General features: G+C 45.9%; 1 protein-coding gene across 32 annotated transcripts in view; it reads left to right on the top strand.

The window, feature by feature from the left end:
* TCF7L2 (transcription factor 7 like 2) overlaps positions 1-19,339 on the top strand; it is a 217,968-nt gene that overhangs the window by 133,925 nt on the left and 64,704 nt on the right. For 4 of the 32 annotated variants that reach the window (XM_032177550.2, XM_032177506.2, XM_032177497.2 and 1 more), the window contains one exon: positions 5,936-6,079. The exons of 25 other annotated variants lie outside the window; for them this stretch is intronic. In XM_032177550.2, coding sequence (XP_032033441.2) covers positions 5,936-6,079 — 144 coding nt within the window. The remainder of the gene's footprint in view (positions 1-5,935; positions 6,080-19,339) is intronic. 3 more of the 32 variants (XM_032177701.2, XM_058436005.1, XM_058436004.1) reach the window with 1 other exon arrangement.

Genomic DNA, 19,339 nt, shown 5'->3' with positions numbered 1-19,339 from the left:
GCTTATCTGGACCCCCGATGGCAGTTTCTTCGCCTTTGCAGTAAGTTGACAGTGTATTTCAGATGTAATTAGTTCCCTTCAAAGTTGCCTCATCTTCAGAGGTGAGAATTATCGATGGTGCATAAAGCTGGATCGGTGTGACCTGTAAAGACCTAGCCTCTCTCCAAGGTTACGTGTGTGTACGTGGGGTTGGCTGGTTTGTTTGGATGGTTGCTCTTTGTTTTTTGGCTTCCTTGTGTGTGAATACATGATAAGAAATATGAGGATGTTACCTTCTCACCAATTTTTAAAAATTGTCAGTTCAGTACTTTGCTTTTTTAGTGGAATGGCCCTTAGCAATATCCTTCTTTTAAATGGATTTCTTATTGTTCCAAAGATGTGGCATTTCCAGAAGAAAATTCTTCCATTTATGCATAGAACCTTGAACTCTAGTCTTTAAAAAGCTAGACTTTAGTTTCAGCTCTTTTTTAGCTGTGTGGTCCTGGACAGGCCCTTTTACATCTAGACTTGGAGATTTAAAGAAAATCATAAAGAATTAGATGAGATGATTTCTAAGACTCACTTCATTTTAAAACTCTGATCTTTCAGAGAAGCACAAATCCATTCCCTCTTGCTGTGGAGGAGAAAATACATGAAAATCCAAATTCACATGCATTTGACAGGGTTCTCCAGAGGCACAAAACCAATAGGATGTATGTGTTTATGTAGAGAGATTTGCAATAAGGAACTGGCTCACCCAGTCATGGAACTGCATAATCTGTATCATCAAGTGTCATGATCTGTAGCTGGGAAGCTGGAGACCCAGGAGAGTCCATGGTGCAGCTCTTGTCTGAGTCTAAAGGCTGGAGGACTGGTAGAACTGACGGTGTAATTCCTGTTCGAAGGCCAGTGGGCTCGAGCCCAGAGATGCTGCTTTAGCTCAAGCCTGAAGGCAGTTACTCAGGAGGATGCCCCCTAATTTGGAGGAAGATCAGCCTTGTATTCTATTCAGGCCTTCAGCTGATTGGCTGAGGCCTGCTCACATCAAGGAGGACCATCCGCCTTACTCAGTGAATGTTAAACTTATCTAAAAATATCCTCAGAGAAACATCCAGAATAGTGTATAACCAAATATCCGGGCACCCTGTGACTTAGTCAAACTGACACATAAGGCCAGGCATGGTGGCTCACGCCTGTAGTAATCCCAGCACTTTGGGAGGCCGAGGTGGGCGGATCACTTGAGACCAGGATTTGGAGACCAGCCTGGCCAACATGGTGAAACCCCGTCTCTACCAAAAAAAAATACAAATATTAGCCAGGAGTGGTGATGCGTGCCTGTATTCCCGGCTACTTGGGAGGCTGTCACGAGAATCGCTTGAACCCGGGAGGCGGAGGTTGTAGTGAGTCGAGATTGCACCCCTGCACTCCAGCCTGGGTAACAAAGTGAGACTCTGTCTCAAACCCCGCCCTCCCCCCGACCCCAAAAAAACAAAAAACCCTGACACATAAAATTAATTACCACCAGAGTTTTCTGAGGCAAAGAGGAGTAAAGCTGTTGCCTTTTTCTTCTTGCCTGTGAGGTTGGTTCAGATTCTTCTAACAGCCAACAGGTGTTGGCCAATTTTACTCTCAATGACACCTTTCTTTTTTTTTTATTCAGGTTTCCCTCTGTCACGCAGGCTGGAATGCGGGGGCACAATCATGGTTCACCGTAGCCTTGATCTTCCAGGCTTAACCAAACCTTTCACCTTGGCCTTCTGAGTAGCTACAGGCCTGCACCACCACATCTGGCTAATTTTTTTTTTTTTTTTTTTTAATTTTTAGTAGAGACGAGGTCTTGCTATGTTGCCCAGTCTAGTCTTGAACTCTTGAGCTCAACCAGTCCTCCAGCCTTGGCCTCTGAAAGTGCTGGGATTATAGGCATGAGCCACCACACCCAGCCTGGGTGACATTATTTCATACAAAATTCTCATCTCTGGAGGCCTTTGTATTTTTAGGGGTTTTGTTTTTCAAATGCTTCTCACCTCCGTCTATACTTGTTCATTTTTAAATGTTTCCTGGCAGAGCAATTAGTATTTTCTGGCTTACTAGGTGCTATTCGATTGCATTAGCATTTGAATATTACCCAGCTAGTTGTGGAGTGGGGCAGTAAGCTCATAAAGAAGCAAGATAGTGGAATACACAAATATTACTATGACTTTATGGGTGGCACACCTTGATTCTTGATCCATGTGGCTGTGTTCAGATCTGGTTAGCACACGTTGACATGAGGGGCTGAGCCACCAGTGAGACTCAAACCCAGCAGCCCTGTCAGTCTACCTTCTCTCTTGACTTGATCCAGCCTTATAATTTCAGTTTCCGCAGGAGAAACACGCCTCTTGAGGTCCTATGTCACAAATAGGCATTGTTTCTGGAGAAAGCCAGGAGGCAGATTTTAGTGCTGTTTAGCATCTGTGGTCTCTACTTTCTAGATCTGGTACATTATGGAGACCATGAAATGACATGAAATAGCTCAGTGCTGCCAGTGGCGGTGACAGGGACACTAGAGGTGAAGGAGGGCCCTCCGGGCAATTCCAGCAGGTGGGTGGTGGCTGAAGGTCCTAGTCTTCTTTCTGCAGAGACTGGCCACCTGCCTCATTCTTTCAAGAAGCACCAAATCCCTACTTCAGTACTTTGCCCACTCATCATGTCAGGAGCATGAAACTCACGAGGCCTTCATTTACTTTTATCCTGTAACACCTTCAATTTTTCCCATATCCTCCCTTGATTCATGGATGGACAACTATGGAGGCCAGTCTGGCTGAGGTGAGGACTGCTTGAGTCTAAATTCCTCTCTCTTCAAACCCAATTCAGACTGGCCTGAGCAAAATGAATGTATTGATCCATAACTGGAAAGTCCAGAATGATCAGGCATCAGGCGTGGCTGGATCCAGGGGCCCATGTATTAAAACCATCTCCTTCCAGTTCTGGGCTCTGCTTACCTCCCAGTTGGTTTTACTGCACAGAGGCTTATTCAAGTCCAGAGAGATCTTATCTTTCCCTATAAGTCTGTGACCTTGATTCTGGACCTGCGTCTATGGAAAGGGGTTGCAGTGTCTGAGTGAGCTTGGACTGTGTAAACTTACCCACTTATGAAGCTGGGGGTGGGGTTCACTCCACTAAGCTACATGGCTCTAGAGTCAGGGGGTTGCCCCCTAAGTAACTGGCAATAGTGTTACCAGAAAAATCATGAACGGACACTGAGCAGAAAACTCAGCAGATGTTTATTTCCTGGTCTTTAGGATTTGTTGAAGAGTTTTTTATTTGTTTGTTTTTTAAGAAAGACTCAAAAGGAAAAAAAAAAAAAGAAACTATAGTCATTTTCTCATGGTATAAAGAGATTTTGTAGTTGTATATACATTTGAACTTTTTATAAGACATTTCTTACCCCCCTAAAATTGGAAGTCATTTATTAAGCCTTTGTATTCTGTAAGAGGATTGGAAATGAATAATTAAGAACATTAAAGAGGAAAGCAGAGGGCAGTGGTGAAGTGTGGTCTTGAGGGGGTAATAAACCTCCTTCAGGCCACACACACATAAGGAAAAAAAAAAGGGAAATAAGTGTAGCTCAGTAAGATAAGGTGGGGAATAAGGTTAGGGGTAAGGTTAATTCTACAAGTTCAAAGCCGGTAGCCCCTGATGCGATGTTGGACGTGAACTATAAATTTGGCTCTGAGGTTCCCAGGCACGGAAGAATATCTAGATCTGTACAGAGAGATTGTGTGTGTGTTTAACATTTCTATAATGTACAATTTCCTCTAAGAGTAAAGGCCATGAGGAAATGCCCGTGGAAGATAAAGGAGACCATGTGGCCTGTGGCAACCATGGATGCATTTCTTTCCTAACGCATTCTCTGGGGCACTTTGGTAACTCTGTCTCTTTGCTCTCAGCATTGTGTTAGAAAATAAAGCAAGCAGACAAGGATTAAACCCTCATGTTGCTGGGTTCCTTCTAGAAACAGTTGGAGGGCTAATCAAGTCACGTTTCGTGGAAGGCAGTCAGGTGAGTCATTGCTGTGGCTGGACTGAATAGGATAGCCTTAGCTGTAAAATTGGGCTGATCTTTCAAATGGACTCATGCTTGCCTAATGACTCACGCTCCTGTTTACAAATCAGCTCTGTGAAGAAATGCAGACTGGGAGGCTCTGCTTCCCAGACGGAGACCTTAGACCTCCAGGGGTGGAGAACCAAGTACTTCCTCTGGTGCTCGGCTTCCCTTCCTGGGGGCAGATCTCTCAGCTTCTGGTTGGTGGCTCTCAAAATCCAGACACAAGGTCAGCTGCAGCCAGCATGGGCCCTGGAGTAGCTCCAGTTATGGGGCAGCAATGGCCCCCTCTCATTTTGAGAGCTCACTTTGCCTGTGGATGGTTTTAATCCATCTGGATAAACTTGAGGCCCATGGGAATACCGTATACTATGTACACACTGCTCTAAAGATGTGGCTGCTGTTGTATAAATTTTTCCTTTATTTTTATCAATTTCCTATTTTCCAGAGTCTTGCATACCCACTATGTCTACTGTGATAGTGAATGTAAAAACGTACAAGATGATGGTGTTATCCTTAATCTCTTATTCTTAATCCTGAACAAATTACGTGAAAAAATGGTTCATGGAGTTTTTCTTCGTATAAAACTTTTTACAATGAACATAAAGGGCATAGCTATTTCTCTTTTTAAAAAAAGAAAGGTAGAATATTATTTCTTGGTTGCAAAATCACCCTTCTTGGACCACAAGTTGTTTTTTACAGCCCTAAATTCTCTTGTTTATAGAGCCTGTTTATAGAGCCATAGACAGGCCAATGGGTCTCTACAGCAGGCACTTGCATGAGTTGAGTGGGACCTGGGCTATATTCCCCCTCTGCCATTTACTAGCTGTGTGACCTTGGGCATGCTCCTTACAGTCTCTGAGTCAGTTTCCTCCTCTGTGAAATGGGCATGATACTACCTACCTCATAAGGTAGCGGTGAGGATTAATGGAGTAAGAGGCATGCTCCTGTCTAGGGCCCCAGACAGAGTAGGCTGTCAGTAAACTGTAGCAGCTATTGTGATAGGGTTTGAAATTCAAATTAACACATATTTCTTGAGCACCCAAGGTGTGTGCTGCCGGATCTTTCAAGGGGTCCAGAATTGATAGTATAGTTGCTTTTCTCAAAAGACTGTCGCCTGGCAGAGGAAAAGCTGTTAAGGTATGAGTGAAGACAGATCAGCCAGGCGTGGTGCTGCTTGCCTGAGATCCCAACACTTTGGGAGGCCAAGATAGGAGGATTGCCTGAGCCCAGGAGTTCAAGACCAGCCTGGGCAACATAGCAAGATTCTGCCTCCACACACACACAAAAATAAAAAGATTAGCTGAGTGTGGTGGCGTGCACCTGTAGTCCTAACCGTTTGGGAGGCTGAGACAGGAGGATTGCTTGAGCCCAGGAGTTTAAGTCCAGTCCGGGCAACATAGCAACACCCCATCTCTTAAAAAAAAAAAAGATCAGCTCCCCAAACAGCTGAAGTATTAAGTGGAACCATATGTAATTGTATTTTTGTAGGACAGAAATATCAGCAATTTCACATAACTAATAGATTCAGTAAGGTAAGTTGAGAGAGAAAATGCTAGCTAGCTGGTTCTTGAGAGGCTCAGAGGAAGGGGAGGCCATGCCCATTAGGAGAATGGTGGGTAGGGGTGGGAATACACAACAGGAAGGCTGCCTGGAGGAGGTTGCATTTCAGATGTTCCTAGAAGGGACCCTGAGCTGGATGGCAGGGAAACAGGAGAGTTCTGATTCGTGCTGGGGACTGTAATCCTTCTGGCATGGAGCTTCTATAGAAATGTGGGTTAGGGCAGAAAGGAAGGCTGGGGGCTGTGTGTGCCTTGGTGACGTGTCCCCCCTCGCTCCCGAGCCTTACTCTGTTCCCCTTTCTTCCTGGCAGCAGAGCCCCCTCCCTTGCTGCACTCAGGGACATGACTGTCAGCACTTCTACCCCCCCTCAGACTTCACTGTCAGCACTCAAGTCTTCAGGGACATGAAAAGGAGCCACTCCTTACAAAAAGTTGGGGAGCCCTGGTGTATTGAGGTAGGTCTCGGAGCAGAATGACGGTATGAGATGAGCTAGCTCTAAAATGAAGCCGCCCATCCAAAGTTTACCTCTCTCTAGGGCAGGGCCCATCCACTGCGATCCCTGAATTCTTGTTGGGTCACTGTCATTTTGGGTGCCATGATGTCTGGGTGTGCTGACCACTGATAGGGATATCACAGCCATAAAAACGCCTGTTTACAAGGAGAGGGTGGAGGGTGGTGCTCCCATGACTCCAGGATGCCTGGCTCCCAGTGAAGGCCTCGTGATCCAGTGCCACACGTAACTTCCGTGAAAATGAGGAGCACAATATTATCCCATTAAACTTGGTCCCAGGAAGTGTCTCTTGGGACTCTTCACAGTTCACAATGGAGGAGAAGTTACCACCTCAACTTTGCCTTCGTTACTAGTAATTTAGAACTTAAAGATTTTCTTTTAAAATTCAGGGTGCTGGAAAATGCCCACTTTGCCTCGACAATACCTACCGAGGCAGCCGTGAATGGTTTTACTCGCAAATGTTGCTCTCCAAGGACAGGAAGCATTGTTAATTTCCTTTAAATAATTCAATACAGTGTCAATACCCCACACTGCTCAGTGCTTGGGAGTGACAGTTCTCTTCAAATTAATAGTCCTGAAGAAAAAATAACATCTAGAACATGCTTTTATCTTCAGAAAAGCAAAAGTCAATGCAGATGAAACATTTTCAAGGAACTCTTAGGTTTAAACAGCAAATGATTTAGTACTAATGTTAGCTTTTAAAAAAAGAAAAGTGAATATTTATGAACCAATTAATAAAGCCTCTGTCTTTAAAAACATTTATTGTATACCTACTGGGTGCTGTGCTATGTGTTGGAGCCATAGGAACAGAAAGCAGTGCCTCCAGCAGGCAGAGACCTGGAGTAATACATATGTATATAAGTCTTGCCGTTGGAGAGAGAAAACGTGGAATAAGTCATCTTTAAAAGTTTGTTCTGGCGTAGGAAGTGATGAATAGCCATATAAGAGAACTAGAAACTGTAAAAATATATAAAGAAAATGTAAATACCTATACTCATTACCTATTGATAATCTCTCTCTCTTTTTTGAGATAGAGCGTCGCTCTGTTGCCCAGGCTGGTGTGCAGTGGCGCGATCTCAGCTTGCTGCAACTTCTGCCTCCCGGTTTCAAGCGATTCTCCTGCCTCAGCCTCCCGAGTAGCTGGACTACAGGTGCGCGCCACCAAGCCCAGCTAATTTTTTGTACTTTTAGTAAAGACAGCGTTTCACAGTGTTAGCCAGGATGGTCTCGATCTCCTGACCTCGTGATCCTCCCGCCTCGGCCTCCCAAACTGCTGGGATTACAGGCGTGAGCCACCGTGGCTGGCCTTTTTTATTTTTTATTTTGAGATGGAGTCTCACTCTGTCTTCCAGGCTGGAGTGTGTGATCTTGGCTCACTGTGTCCTCCGCCTGCCAGGTTCAAGAAATTCTCCTGCCTCAGCCTCCCGAGTAGCTGGGATTACAGGCACCTGCCACCATACCCGGCTAATTTTTGTATTTTTGATAGAGACGGGGTTTTGCCATGTTGGTCAGACTGTTCTTGAACTCCTGACCTCAGGTGATCCACCTGACTTGGCCTCCCAAAGTGCTAGGATTACAGGCGTGAGCCACCATGTCTGCCCGATAATCTCTTAATATTTGGATACATTTCCAAATTTCTAGTCATTCATGTGCACAAACCTTAAAAGTGTTTTGCAAAATTGGTATTACACCTCATACGGTTTTGCAATTTCTTTCTACTTTTAATTCTAGGAACACTTTTTGACACTATAACGTGTGCCTAATTCTCTTTAGTAACTTCATGTACCAAAGTGGAAATCCTCTGGTCCACCTATTCCGTGTTAGCCAGATGTGCATAAAACTGAAGATGTGGCTGGGTGCAGTGGCTCAATGCCTGTAATCCCAGCACTTTGGAAGGTTGAAGCAGGCAGATCACGATATCAGGAGTTCGAGACCAGTGAAACCCCGTCTCTACTAAAAATACAAAAATTAGCTGGGTGTGGTGGTGCGCACCTGCAATCCCAGCTACTCAGGAGGCTGAGGCAGGAGAATCGCTTGAACCCGGAAGGAAGACAGAGATTTCAGTGAGCCGAGATCGCACCACTGCACTCCAGCCTGGGCGACAGAGCGAGACTCCGTCTCAAAATGTTTCTGGAATCTTTCGGACTTTTCACTGTCTTGCATTCTTGCCTCTGATCTTGCATGTTCTTGGGCCACGCCTATGTCTTGATTACCTGGAGCTGCTGTCTGTATGTGTAAGGAGCATTCCCTTTAACTGGCCTGGGTCTGATAGAGCAGGGAGGACCCCTTTTCTCTGCATTAGCCATGGCCTGGTAGAAGATTTTTTTCAGTAGCCTCTCATTGGTTCAGCTTTTAATAAGCATAGCTGTTCATTCTGGCTATTTATGATAAGATGATATGAATATAGCTATTCTCCCATCAGAGCCTGGCACATGGTAACTCATTAATCTTTGGCTGGCGGCAGAAGGTAGATAAAGGAACCAGGCACCCATTTTAAGTATGAGGAAAATGAAACAGAAAGACTGAGTTTCTTCCTTATAACTCAAGATCCGCAGGAGCTGATTAGATCCCTGGCGCCAGTGACTGAGCATTTCTCAGCCTTGTCGTCAGAACCCAGAAGCATCTCCCAGGGATGCGCCAAAATGCCACGTTTCCAGGATGTCATCTAAATCCGTAAACTGTGAATAGGTGAGGTACAAAGATGACACTTATGGGCTGTGCCAACTTGAGCAAGTTACTCGACTGATCTGTGCTTCAATTTCTCCATCAGTGATAAAGGTTCACATACGGGCTGTATATAAAGGGGGTGCTTGGTGAGAGAGCTGGTGGGCTCAGACTGGTGCAGGCAATTAGCAAGATTCTTGAGGAATCACACCCTGATGGTGTGTCTGTGTGATGGGCCAGTTGCTGCTGGAGTAGCTCAGTTATGTGTTCCATGTAGGTTTCCGTGGAAATTCACATGTAACATTCCTAGTACCTACTTCAAGAATTTTGGTGGTGGCTGGGCGTGGTGGGTCGTGCCTGTAATCCCCAGCACTTTGGGAGGCCAAGGTGGGCAGATCACGAGGTCAGGAGTTCGAGACCAGCCTGGCCAACATGGTGAAACCCTGTCTCTACTAAAAATACAAAAATTAGCCAGGCGTGGTGGCACATGCCTGTAATCCCAGCTACTTGGGAGGCTGAGGCAGGAGAATTGCTTGAACCCCAGGGTGCGGAGGTTGCAGTGAGCCAAGATAGCACCACTGCTCTCCAGCCTGGGCCATAGGGCAAGACTCCCTCTGCCAGGGGGATGTGGGGGCAGGGTAAGGATTTTGGTGATGTCTGAAAATCCTGATCCCACAGCCTGGGTGTGATAGAAATGGCTCTGCAGAGTGTGGTGGGAACCTCTTGTGACTGGTCGTCAGAACTAAGTTTGAGTCCAACACTCACTGTTTTGGCAAGGTGCCTCCCCACTCTGTGATGTAATGGGGTGGTCGTGGGATATTCCCGCAGTCTGCTCCACTGGGTACCTACAGAGATCCCTTGACATTTAACACAGACTTCCTGTGATCCAGGAACTACTGTAAGAACTACTGTAACTACCTCCTATATTAACTTTTCCAAACCTTGATAGCAACCTTATGAGGGAGGTGCTGTGATTATCCCCATTTTGCAATTAAGGTAACTGAGCCAGAGAGAGAGAAAGCAACATCCCTAAGATCACCCAGCTGAAGGGTGAGAGCTATAAAATTGCTGGTAATGAAGGGCCGTGCTTCTTGGCCATGGTTCTTGGCCATGGTTCAGAGCTGTGATACCAACCATCTTCCACTTGTTCAGGGAGAAGGTGTTTGATCCTTTTCTTCACTCAGCCGCCTTAGGAGTTGGGAGGAAATTTTGGTTCAGGATACCTAAGTTCTTACAAGTCTCAACAATTGTACTTTCTGTCCCATCCACATTTTAAATTCATTGTCCCTTCTCTTTCTTTCCATGTAATTCAGCCGGATTTGAACCCTTTAGATCCCTTCCTCTAGGGAATTAAGGTTGGTAGACCAGCTGAGTAAATGTGACTCAGAAAGTCAATATCCACCTGGGCAGAGATGAGTCATTTCTTTCTAGTTAGCTATTCATGTACATTGTAAAGCTCACCACACAAAGTCATTACATTGAGGCTATTAACATGTTTAATAGTGACAATAATAGGGTGTGACCCATGGCATATAACTGCATTCAGATAAGAAGAAAGAGTTTTCTTTTTTTTCTTCCTGTAATTGCTCAGTCAATACCATTTTCACGGAAATACTTGCAAACAAACTTTAAAAAAGTTCTTTGTCCAAACCCTTCCCTGATTCCTTGTTTCCTTCCTCTTCAGGGGTTCTATAAACTTTTCCTGATCAGTGGCCGGGGATTAGTGAGATGGTGCACTCTGTCCTTCTGATTTTGTGGTTGACCTACCCTTTTGCTGGTGTTGAGCCTGTTTTTATTGCATTTTTGGGGGGGGGTGTGCGTGCCCACGCATGTGTGTATTTTCAGGAGGGGGGCACATTATTGCTGCTACTTGCTTATTAACCTCTCAATCTAGAAATTTCAGAGAAGAAGAGACTTCCGCTAAATTTGCCAAGCTAGACACATAAGCAAGGAGTTAGCCATTTTGGTGAGAGGAAATGAAACTTTTCTTGGGTTTATTAGACCACATCCTATGTGGCTTATTATATGTCTGATTTCTAAAAAGCATGTCATCACGGTCAAAGTTTTATTTCTGCTTGTTAGTCATTTGAAACAAATATAGATATTGCTTCATTTCCTGGGTACTGTATTTTTCAGTACGTGGTATGTATGGAAAATTTGGATTTACACAATGAAGTGCACTAGAAGGGAAGTATTTGCTAATTTAGAACTCTCTACATTATAACTTTGGATTAGCAAGCATTCTGCTAACTAAATATTTTCATTTATCTCCTACCCCTGATTATATAAAGAAGCAGATGAGACAACCAAAGAAATACCCCTCCAAGACAAAGTGAATATTTTGAAATACTTCCTCTCAGTCGTTTAAAAAATGTGATTTAAAAATCATAGCTGGGATCATACTGTACATGCACTTGTTTTCTGTTTATTTTACATCTCTCTATACTAGAAACACTTCCCTATGTATGCCACAAAAGCTGTGAAAGTACTAATGATTATCCCTCCTGTCCCTTAATATGCTTAGCTGTTGCCCCAATGAACACAGACTGTTTCCAAAGTTCTACTGTTGGCCGGGCACTGTGGCTCATGCCTGAAATCCCAACACTTTGAGAGGCTGAGGCAGGTGGGTCACTTGAGGCCAGGAGTTTGAGACCAGCCTGGCCAACATGGCAAAACACTGTCTCTACTAAAAAATACAAAAATTAGCTGGGTACGTGGTTCCAGCTACTCGGGAGGCTGAGGCAGGAGAATCGCTTGAACTCGGGAGGCAGAGGTTGCAGTAAGCCGAGATTGCACCACTGCACTACAGCCTGAGTGACAGAGCGAGACTCCATCTCAAAAAATAAAAAAACAAAACAAAAAAACAAAAAACAAAGTTCCACTATTGATAGTGCAACTGCATCTCATGTGGCAGAGGGTGGAAGTTGCAAACAGTGAAGAGAGAGCGATTCTGGAACATTCCATAATGCCCCCTTGATGTATGTGACCCATCATTGCTTCGCATGTATAGCCCCGGATCGATCTATGCAAGTGGGCCAGCAAATTCAACTCCTCGTCACCCCCTCTCTACCGCAGTTCATGCTTACTGGGTAGGATGGGAGGTGGGACTGCCAGATTATTTTTATTTTTTCCTTTCCCACATTCTCTATCTGCCAATATTTTTTTGTTGAAGTCTTTTAGGCTAAATGAGCGGACAAATTTTCTCTGCTGATCAACCGCCGTGGTAGCATCAGTGGACACTGCAGTGCCTCCCTGGGAATTTTTAATGCCTCAGTGAGGTCATATTCTCAGTGTAGAGGGAACACGAAGTAGTCCCACTCTACTTATCAGATGCAGAGCTTGCAGAGCTTGCCACCAAACAGACGCAGAGAAGCCGGGATCATTTCTGGCCCCGTTTCCCTCATTGTTCACCATTCTTTGGACTGCAAAAAGATGTCATTGTAAACACTATCCTTTTCATTTTGTATACTAAGCAGGAAGCCCAGGCACCCTCCGTGGAGGTCTTCCAAGGAGCTCATCCATGCAGAAGACAGGAGTGTTCCTGCATCCTGCATCCTAGCCTCAGTGAGCCCACTTGACAACCCCCAGGGTGCCGCAAGCTGTGCCTGTGTCTCTCCACGTTAGTGGCTACCTCCCTTTTCCCCTTTCGTCGTGAGTCACGTATTTTCTTTGCGTCTCGTGTGGCAGAGGTATTCGTAGACAAGATTTGGGCCTTTAATGTGTGACATGTCATCCCTACAGTTGATTGTTTTGGCTCCTCCCCTTTTGTAATGCTGTGAGGTGACAGGTCAGTTTTTTAATGCGCCAGTCTGAGTCAAGGGAGAGTATAAATTAGCCTTAAGACTTTGTATTCCATATAGGGTCTCCCATATGAGAATATGCGGTTAGCACTTAGGGAGAGGGGTAGACGCTACAGGGGTGGTTTTGACTTATCTGCCTATCAGTCAGCGTCTCTGTTGATGTACCTGTTTCTCAGATATCAATCCCTTCTATGACGTCAGCAAGGTAGACGTTTGGAATTTGGAAATGGAGAGGAACCATATTTCAGCCCAGACTCTGTAACTTAATTTACTCATTTTTATTAAGGGCAGTGATTATTAGGCAAGCAAAATAGCAGATCTGAATTATTATTCTTCCTTATAAGTCCTGTCCTATGGACCTTATTGGAAAGGTATTTATTGCATCAGCTGCTGCTGGTTTAGCCAGGAGCGCCATCATCTTTCACCTTTTACTTCACACCCATCCAGTGTTCTCTGTCACGTCTCTGAAAGGCCATTTCAAACCGGTTTGCATTAAGAAAAATCAGTAGTTTCTTTTTTTTCAGTTTGGTGGAAGTGCCGTAGGAGGCCAGATTTGCTTTTCCTGATCAATGTCTGGCCTCTTCTATGGGGGCCAAAAATGAAAGAGGAGCAGCCACACCCTTTTAGATTCTGGCCATGTCACAGCACACTCACCACCAGCTTCAGAGGCCAGTGCAGCAGGGAGAAAAGCTCTTGGCTGGGAAGATCTAAATTAGAGGCCTGTTTGTGCTCAGAGTGAAAGTTTCTGTTTTGGAAAAGCCAGCTCCGTCCAGAGGGGAGGGTGGGGATGGGAAAGCAACGAAGACACCAGAGAAAGAAGAAATAAGAGGGAGAAGTGAGGAGGCATGTAGTGACTGCAGGACGTGGGACCCCCCTGCTCGGCTTCTGCTTCCACTCCACCGGTCACTGGGTCAGACAAGCTTAGCCTGAGCCCCGCATCACCATCCCTGTCCTGGTGGTAGCCTCTTGCTGTTTAGAAAAACAGAGTTGGGGGAGATGACAGTAGCTTGCCTGTGATCTACACACAGGGCAGGTTGGGAGGGGTCCTGCACACTGTGTCACTTAGTGCTCATCCCAGCTCCTGCCTGCTGGGTTTGTGGCAGCATTTGTGGTAAGCCTTGTGGTTCACCAGGGCCCAGGGTGACAGATGAGAAGTCCACTTGTTCCTGAGAAATGAGCTCCACTAGAAAGTAGGAGCAACTTGTAACAACCAGGGGGAAGTCCAGTGTGTAGGTTGTCACAACTCTCTCTCAGGACAAATTTCTTTCCTCTTGCCAGTTGTAGAAGAACCCATGAGGAGGCCAGGCGCGGTGGCTCACCCCTATACTCCCAGCACTTTGGGAAGCCGAGGTGGGTGGATCACCTGAGGTCGGGAGTTCGAGACCAGCCTGGCCAACATGGTGAAACCCCATCTCTACTAAAAATAAAAAATTAGCCAGACACAGTGGCAGGCGCCTGTAATCCCAGCTCCTTGGGAGGCCAAGGCAGGAGAATCACCTGAACCCAGGAGGTGGAAGTTGCAGTGAGCCAAGATTGCACCACTGCACTCCAGCCAGGGTGACAGAGTGAGACTCTTGTCTCAAAAAAAAAAAACCCATGAGAAAGATATATGGAGGTGAGAGGGAAAGGTGTACCCTGGAGGGATTGCTTATGGCATCTTTTACTGGCTTCAGAAACGCATGTCATGGCCAGACACAGTGGCTCACACCTGTAATCCCAGCACTTTGGGAGGCTGAGGCGGGTGGATCTCCTGAGGTCAGGAGTCAGAGACCAGCCTGGCCAACATGGTGAAACCCTATCTTTGCTAAAAACGCAGAAATTAGCCGGGCGTGGTAGTGCGCCTGTAATTCCAGCTACTCGGGAGGCTGAGGCAGGAGAATCGCTTGAACCTGGGAGGTGGAGGTTGCAGTGAGCCAAGATAATGCCACTGCACTCCAGTCTGGGTGACAGAGTGAGACTCTGTCTTAAAAAAAAAAAAAAAAAAGAAGAAGAAGAGGAAGAAGAAACACATGTCGTACCTGAAGGGAAGATAGGTCCTTTCCCTGCCCTTCCCCATTTCCTTGGTAGCGGCAGCAGTGTCTGGCACAGGCTCCTGACCCTCATGATGTAGTGATATGTTGGGGATGTTTGTTTCTTCTTGGACCTTTCCGGTTTGGGACAGCAAAATCTACAAGATCCAGGTCTCCGTTGGGGCTTTCCGCACTGGGATCTTCCTTGGTCAGGTCACTTGCAGCTGTTTTTCAAATCTGCACTCAATGGCATGCAGTTCTGTGCCCTGATTTAAGGTATGAGGGTCAAATGTGAGACGTGGGATTTTTATTAAAAAAATTGTATTTTAGGCTGGGCTTGGTGGCTCACACCTGTAATCCCAGCACTTTGGGAGGCCGAGGCAGATGGATCACAAGGTCAGGAGTTCGAGACCAGCCTGGCCAATATGGTGAAACCCATCTCTACTAAAAATACAAAAATTAGCCAGCCATGGTGGTGGGCGCCTGTAGTCCCAGCTACTTGGGAGGCTGAGGCAGGAGAATCGCTTGAACCCAGGAGGCAGTGGTTGCAGTGAGCCGAGATCGCGCCACTGCACTCTAGCCTGGGCGACAAAGTGAGACTCTGTCTCAAAACAAAACAAAAAACAACAAAAAAAATGTATTTTAAAATATATTATGATCATTGACTTTTTCTTTTGGTCTCCAGTTCTATGAATTGTAATATAAATTCATATTATTGCCACCACATAGGACACAGAATGGATCCATCGCCCTATACATGTCTAGTTGCTGCCTTTGTGTAGTCACTGGAGATGTGGGTTTTATTTTTATTATTTTCTCCATGTGATAGATAGTGCCGACTTGATTCACTTCACCCATTCCAGGGCTAATTTTTCATTGTTGATTGTCAGGGGCTCTGCTCTGCTGTTTCTCCAGCCCTCTCCAGCGAAAGAGATGTAACTGCAGTGCCATGGTTGTCAGCTTGTTAGTTATTAGCAAGTTTTGGTTGGATTTTCTATTCTTCATTGTGGGCTGTCCTTGCCTGTACACCTAGCATGCTCTGGGCCCCTTTGTGGATTTATGAGAATTCAAGCTAATTCCAACAGTGGCCAAAGAAAAAATAGTGAGGGAAATATGTTATTGCTGACCATATGGGCCTCAGAGTGAAAACGGCTTTTGGAGTATTCTGCTTTGAATTACTTATTTTACTCTTTCTCAGATGTCGGGACAGATTTTCAAGATTGGGGCATAATGTTTAAAATGAAGATGGTATGTCTGTAGATTTTATTGACCCAACTTGGTCCTCCCAGGCTGTCCTCGCCTGCCCCACTACTTAGATGAAACCAGGAATGGCAAGAGGAGAGCATCCAAGCCGCCTGCACCAACCCTCAGTGCATCCCCACCCGGGCTCTGGAACGAGCTGCTACACGCACGGGAAGACCAGAGCTGCCGTCTTCCTGGCTGTTGTTCAGAGCTTATGCTTTCTTAGGGAAAAGTGCAATGTAGGGCTATGTGTGTGGTGGGGATCTTCTGTGTGTGCTTGTCCTCCCCCTGGGAAATGATGAGAGGTGACCCCCGAGGTCCCAGCTCAGAGTGTCACACTCGAGTGAACAGTAGATGATGCTTCTGCCGTGCGTTTCGCTGGGGAAGGTAACAGCCATCGCACACATGTAAATTCTTGTGTAATCCAATTCCTGTCTTTGTAATTACTTGGAGACTTGCCATCGCAGCCAATTGAGAAGTGGGAGCAGTGACCCTGGGCAGAAAGCAGAAATTGGAGGGGAGGGGATGGGCGGGGAGGTGGCATCCAGAATACAGTTGTAGCTCTCCTGGCTTTACAGCATCTAAAATCACTTCAGGATCAGGAAAAAGCAAAAACATTGTAACTGCCCTCCACGCAGGTACCCCAGCTTTTCTGTCCCAAGTTCCTGCTCCCTCTACCTCTCTCTTAGCAGGCTGGAGGAATTCTCAGCACGTGTGGTAGAGTCAGGTCATCCGTGACTTAGCTGAGAGGAAGGACTTTTACTGATAAGAAACTCCCATTGTCTGGCAACAGGTTTCTGTAGAGGAATGTCTTCCAGGTGGGAGAAGAATGGCTTTCATTTTTAACAACCACACACTATAAACAAAGCATCCCGAGAGCCCAGGTACTAGCAGAAGAACAAAGTAGCCAGGAAACAAGTTGCTTTTCAGCATCCCCATTGAAATGATAGGGTACTTTAGAAAGCGGGTGGTGGCATTCTTTCCACAAGTACAGCAAGTTTCACTGTGGGGTCTTAATTCTCTCGAATCTGCCTCTGGAAGGCAGAAGGCAGAATGATCAGCTCTGCTCTGGACGTGTTTGCCATTTGTCTGATCGAAGTTGGAAACATGATGTCACTTCTGCAAACACCCACGTGAGAAGGTATATATTTTTTTTTTCTTATTTGGGTGACAGATTGCATGTTAGGGCACTAAAAGATGAAAGCACTAAATATTTGCTTTAGAAAAACACAGTGGAAGATTATCTCATCTTCCCTGCTGAAAACTTATGGGCTTAGAATTCCATTAACCAAAATAAATGTCTGCAGTTAAACTTATTGCGACCCTCTGGGCATGATTAACAAATCAGGTGGAAAGGGAAGGTGGAAGAGTATACGGGATTCTTTTTTCATGTTGTGTGGAATAGGGCACTTTAGTTGAAATTGAGGTTCAAGTTAGCCAAAAGAAATTCCATCCTTCGGCCAGGCATGGTGGCTCGCGCCTGTAATCCCAGCATTTTGGGAGGCTGACGCAGGTGGATCACCTGAGGTCGGGAGTTTGAGACCAGCCTGACCAACATGGAGAAACCTCGTTTCCACTAAAAATGCAAAATTAGCCAGGTGTGGTGGCGCATGCCTGTAATCCCAGCTACTCGGGAGGATGAGGCAGGAGAATCGCTTGAACCAGGGAGGAGGAGGTTGTGGTGAGCTGAGATCGCACCATTGCACTCAAGCCTGAGTGACAAGAGCGAAACTCCATCTCAAGGGGGGAGAAAAAATCCATCCTTCTTCAATGTGTATCTTATCCTTCTCAGTGTTTAATAGGACGTTCTACTCAATGGATTTGTCTCCTCCCTATAAAAAGGAGCATTTTGTTATTCCCTCTTTCAGATTTAATGATAAAGTCATAATTCCTGCAAGCCTTTTGAGGAGGATATATCTTATCTCATAAGGTAGCTGGGCACAGTTGTTCACACCTATATTGTCAGGGCTTTGGGTGGGAGGCCTCAAGGATCACTTGGGGGCAGGAGTTTGAGACCAGCTTGGGCCACATAGCGAGACACCATCTCTACAAAAAATTAAAAAGTTAGCCAGGCATGGTGGTGCATGCCTGTAGTCCCAGCTACTTGGGAGGCTGAGGCAAGAGAATTTTTTGAGTCTAGGAGTTCGAGGCTGCAGTGAGCTCTAATTGAGCCACTGCACTCCAGCTTGGGCGGCAAAACGAAACCTTGCCTCTTAAAAAAAGAAGAGAAGGGCCGGGCACGGTGGCTCACGCCTGTAATCCCAGCACTTTGGGAGGCCGAGGCGGGCGGATCACAAGGTCAGGAGATTGAGACCATCCTGGCTAACACGGTGAAACCCTGTCTCTACTAAAAAATATAAAAAGTTAGCTGGGCATGGTGGTGGCTGCCTGTATTCCCAGCTACTTGGGAGGCTGAGGCAGGAGAATGGCATGAACCCAGGAGGCGGAGCTTGCAGTGAGCCGAGATTGCGCCACTGCACTCCAGCCTGGGCAACAGAGCGAGACTCCGTCTCAAAAAAAGAAAAAAAAGAGAGGTGTGGTGGCTCATGCCTATAATCCCAGCACTTTGGGAGGCCAAGGTGGGTGGATTGCCTGAGCTCAGGAGTTTGAGACCAGCCTGGGAAACATGGTGAAACCCTATCTCTACTAAAATACAAAATATTAGCCGGGCGTGGTGGTGTACGCCTGTAGTCCCAGCTACTCGGGAGGCAGGAGGCAGAGGTTGCAGTGAGGCAAGATTGGACCACTGCACTCCAGCCTGGGTGACAGAGCGTGACTCCATCAAAAAAAAAGAAGTGAGAAAGAATGTGGTTTTGGTACTCAGTGTCGAGGACGTCTGTTTAGTGGGATGGTTAGGAACATGTGCCCCATACTCTGAGCTGAAATCTTGGCTTTGCCTCTGACCAGCTGAATGACCATGTGCAACTCACTGTTTATGCTTAAGTTTTCACATCATAAAACCAGGACATTATTATGCCTATCTTTACTTATCAGTAGATTTGAATGAATTACAGTATATAAGGCGAGTGACATACATGGAAACTGGCAAACATCTGTTTTTTTTTAATTTTATTTTTATTTTTTATTTTTTTTTGAGACTGAGTCTCGGCTCTGTCACCCAGGCTGGAGTGCATTGGTGCACTGGTGCTCACTGCAACCTCCACCTCCTGGGTTCAAGCGATTCTCCTGCCTCAGCCTCCTGAGTAGCTAGGATTACACATGCCCGCCATCATGCCCAGCTAATTTTTTGTATTTTTAGTAGAGATGGCGTTTCACCGTGTTGGCGAGGGTGGTCTTGAACTCCCGACCTCAGGTGATCTGTCTTCCCCAGCCTCTCTAAGTACTGGGATTACAGGCATGAGCACCTGGCCATATCTGTATTTTTTAATTCACTTCTTTGATTTGGGAGGAAAGAAACCTGAACCCTCTTCTTAGTGGGAGTGGGATAGGCTTTAATGTTAATACTATGCACCATGTATTAAAAATCT

Source organism: Hylobates moloch, unplaced genomic scaffold, assembly GCF_009828535.3.
Source record: "Hylobates moloch isolate HMO894 unplaced genomic scaffold, HMol_V3 SCAFFOLD_3, whole genome shotgun sequence".
Taxonomy (NCBI): domain Eukaryota; kingdom Metazoa; phylum Chordata; class Mammalia; order Primates; family Hylobatidae; genus Hylobates; species Hylobates moloch.
This window is presented reverse-complemented; position numbering and strand designations above follow the sequence as displayed.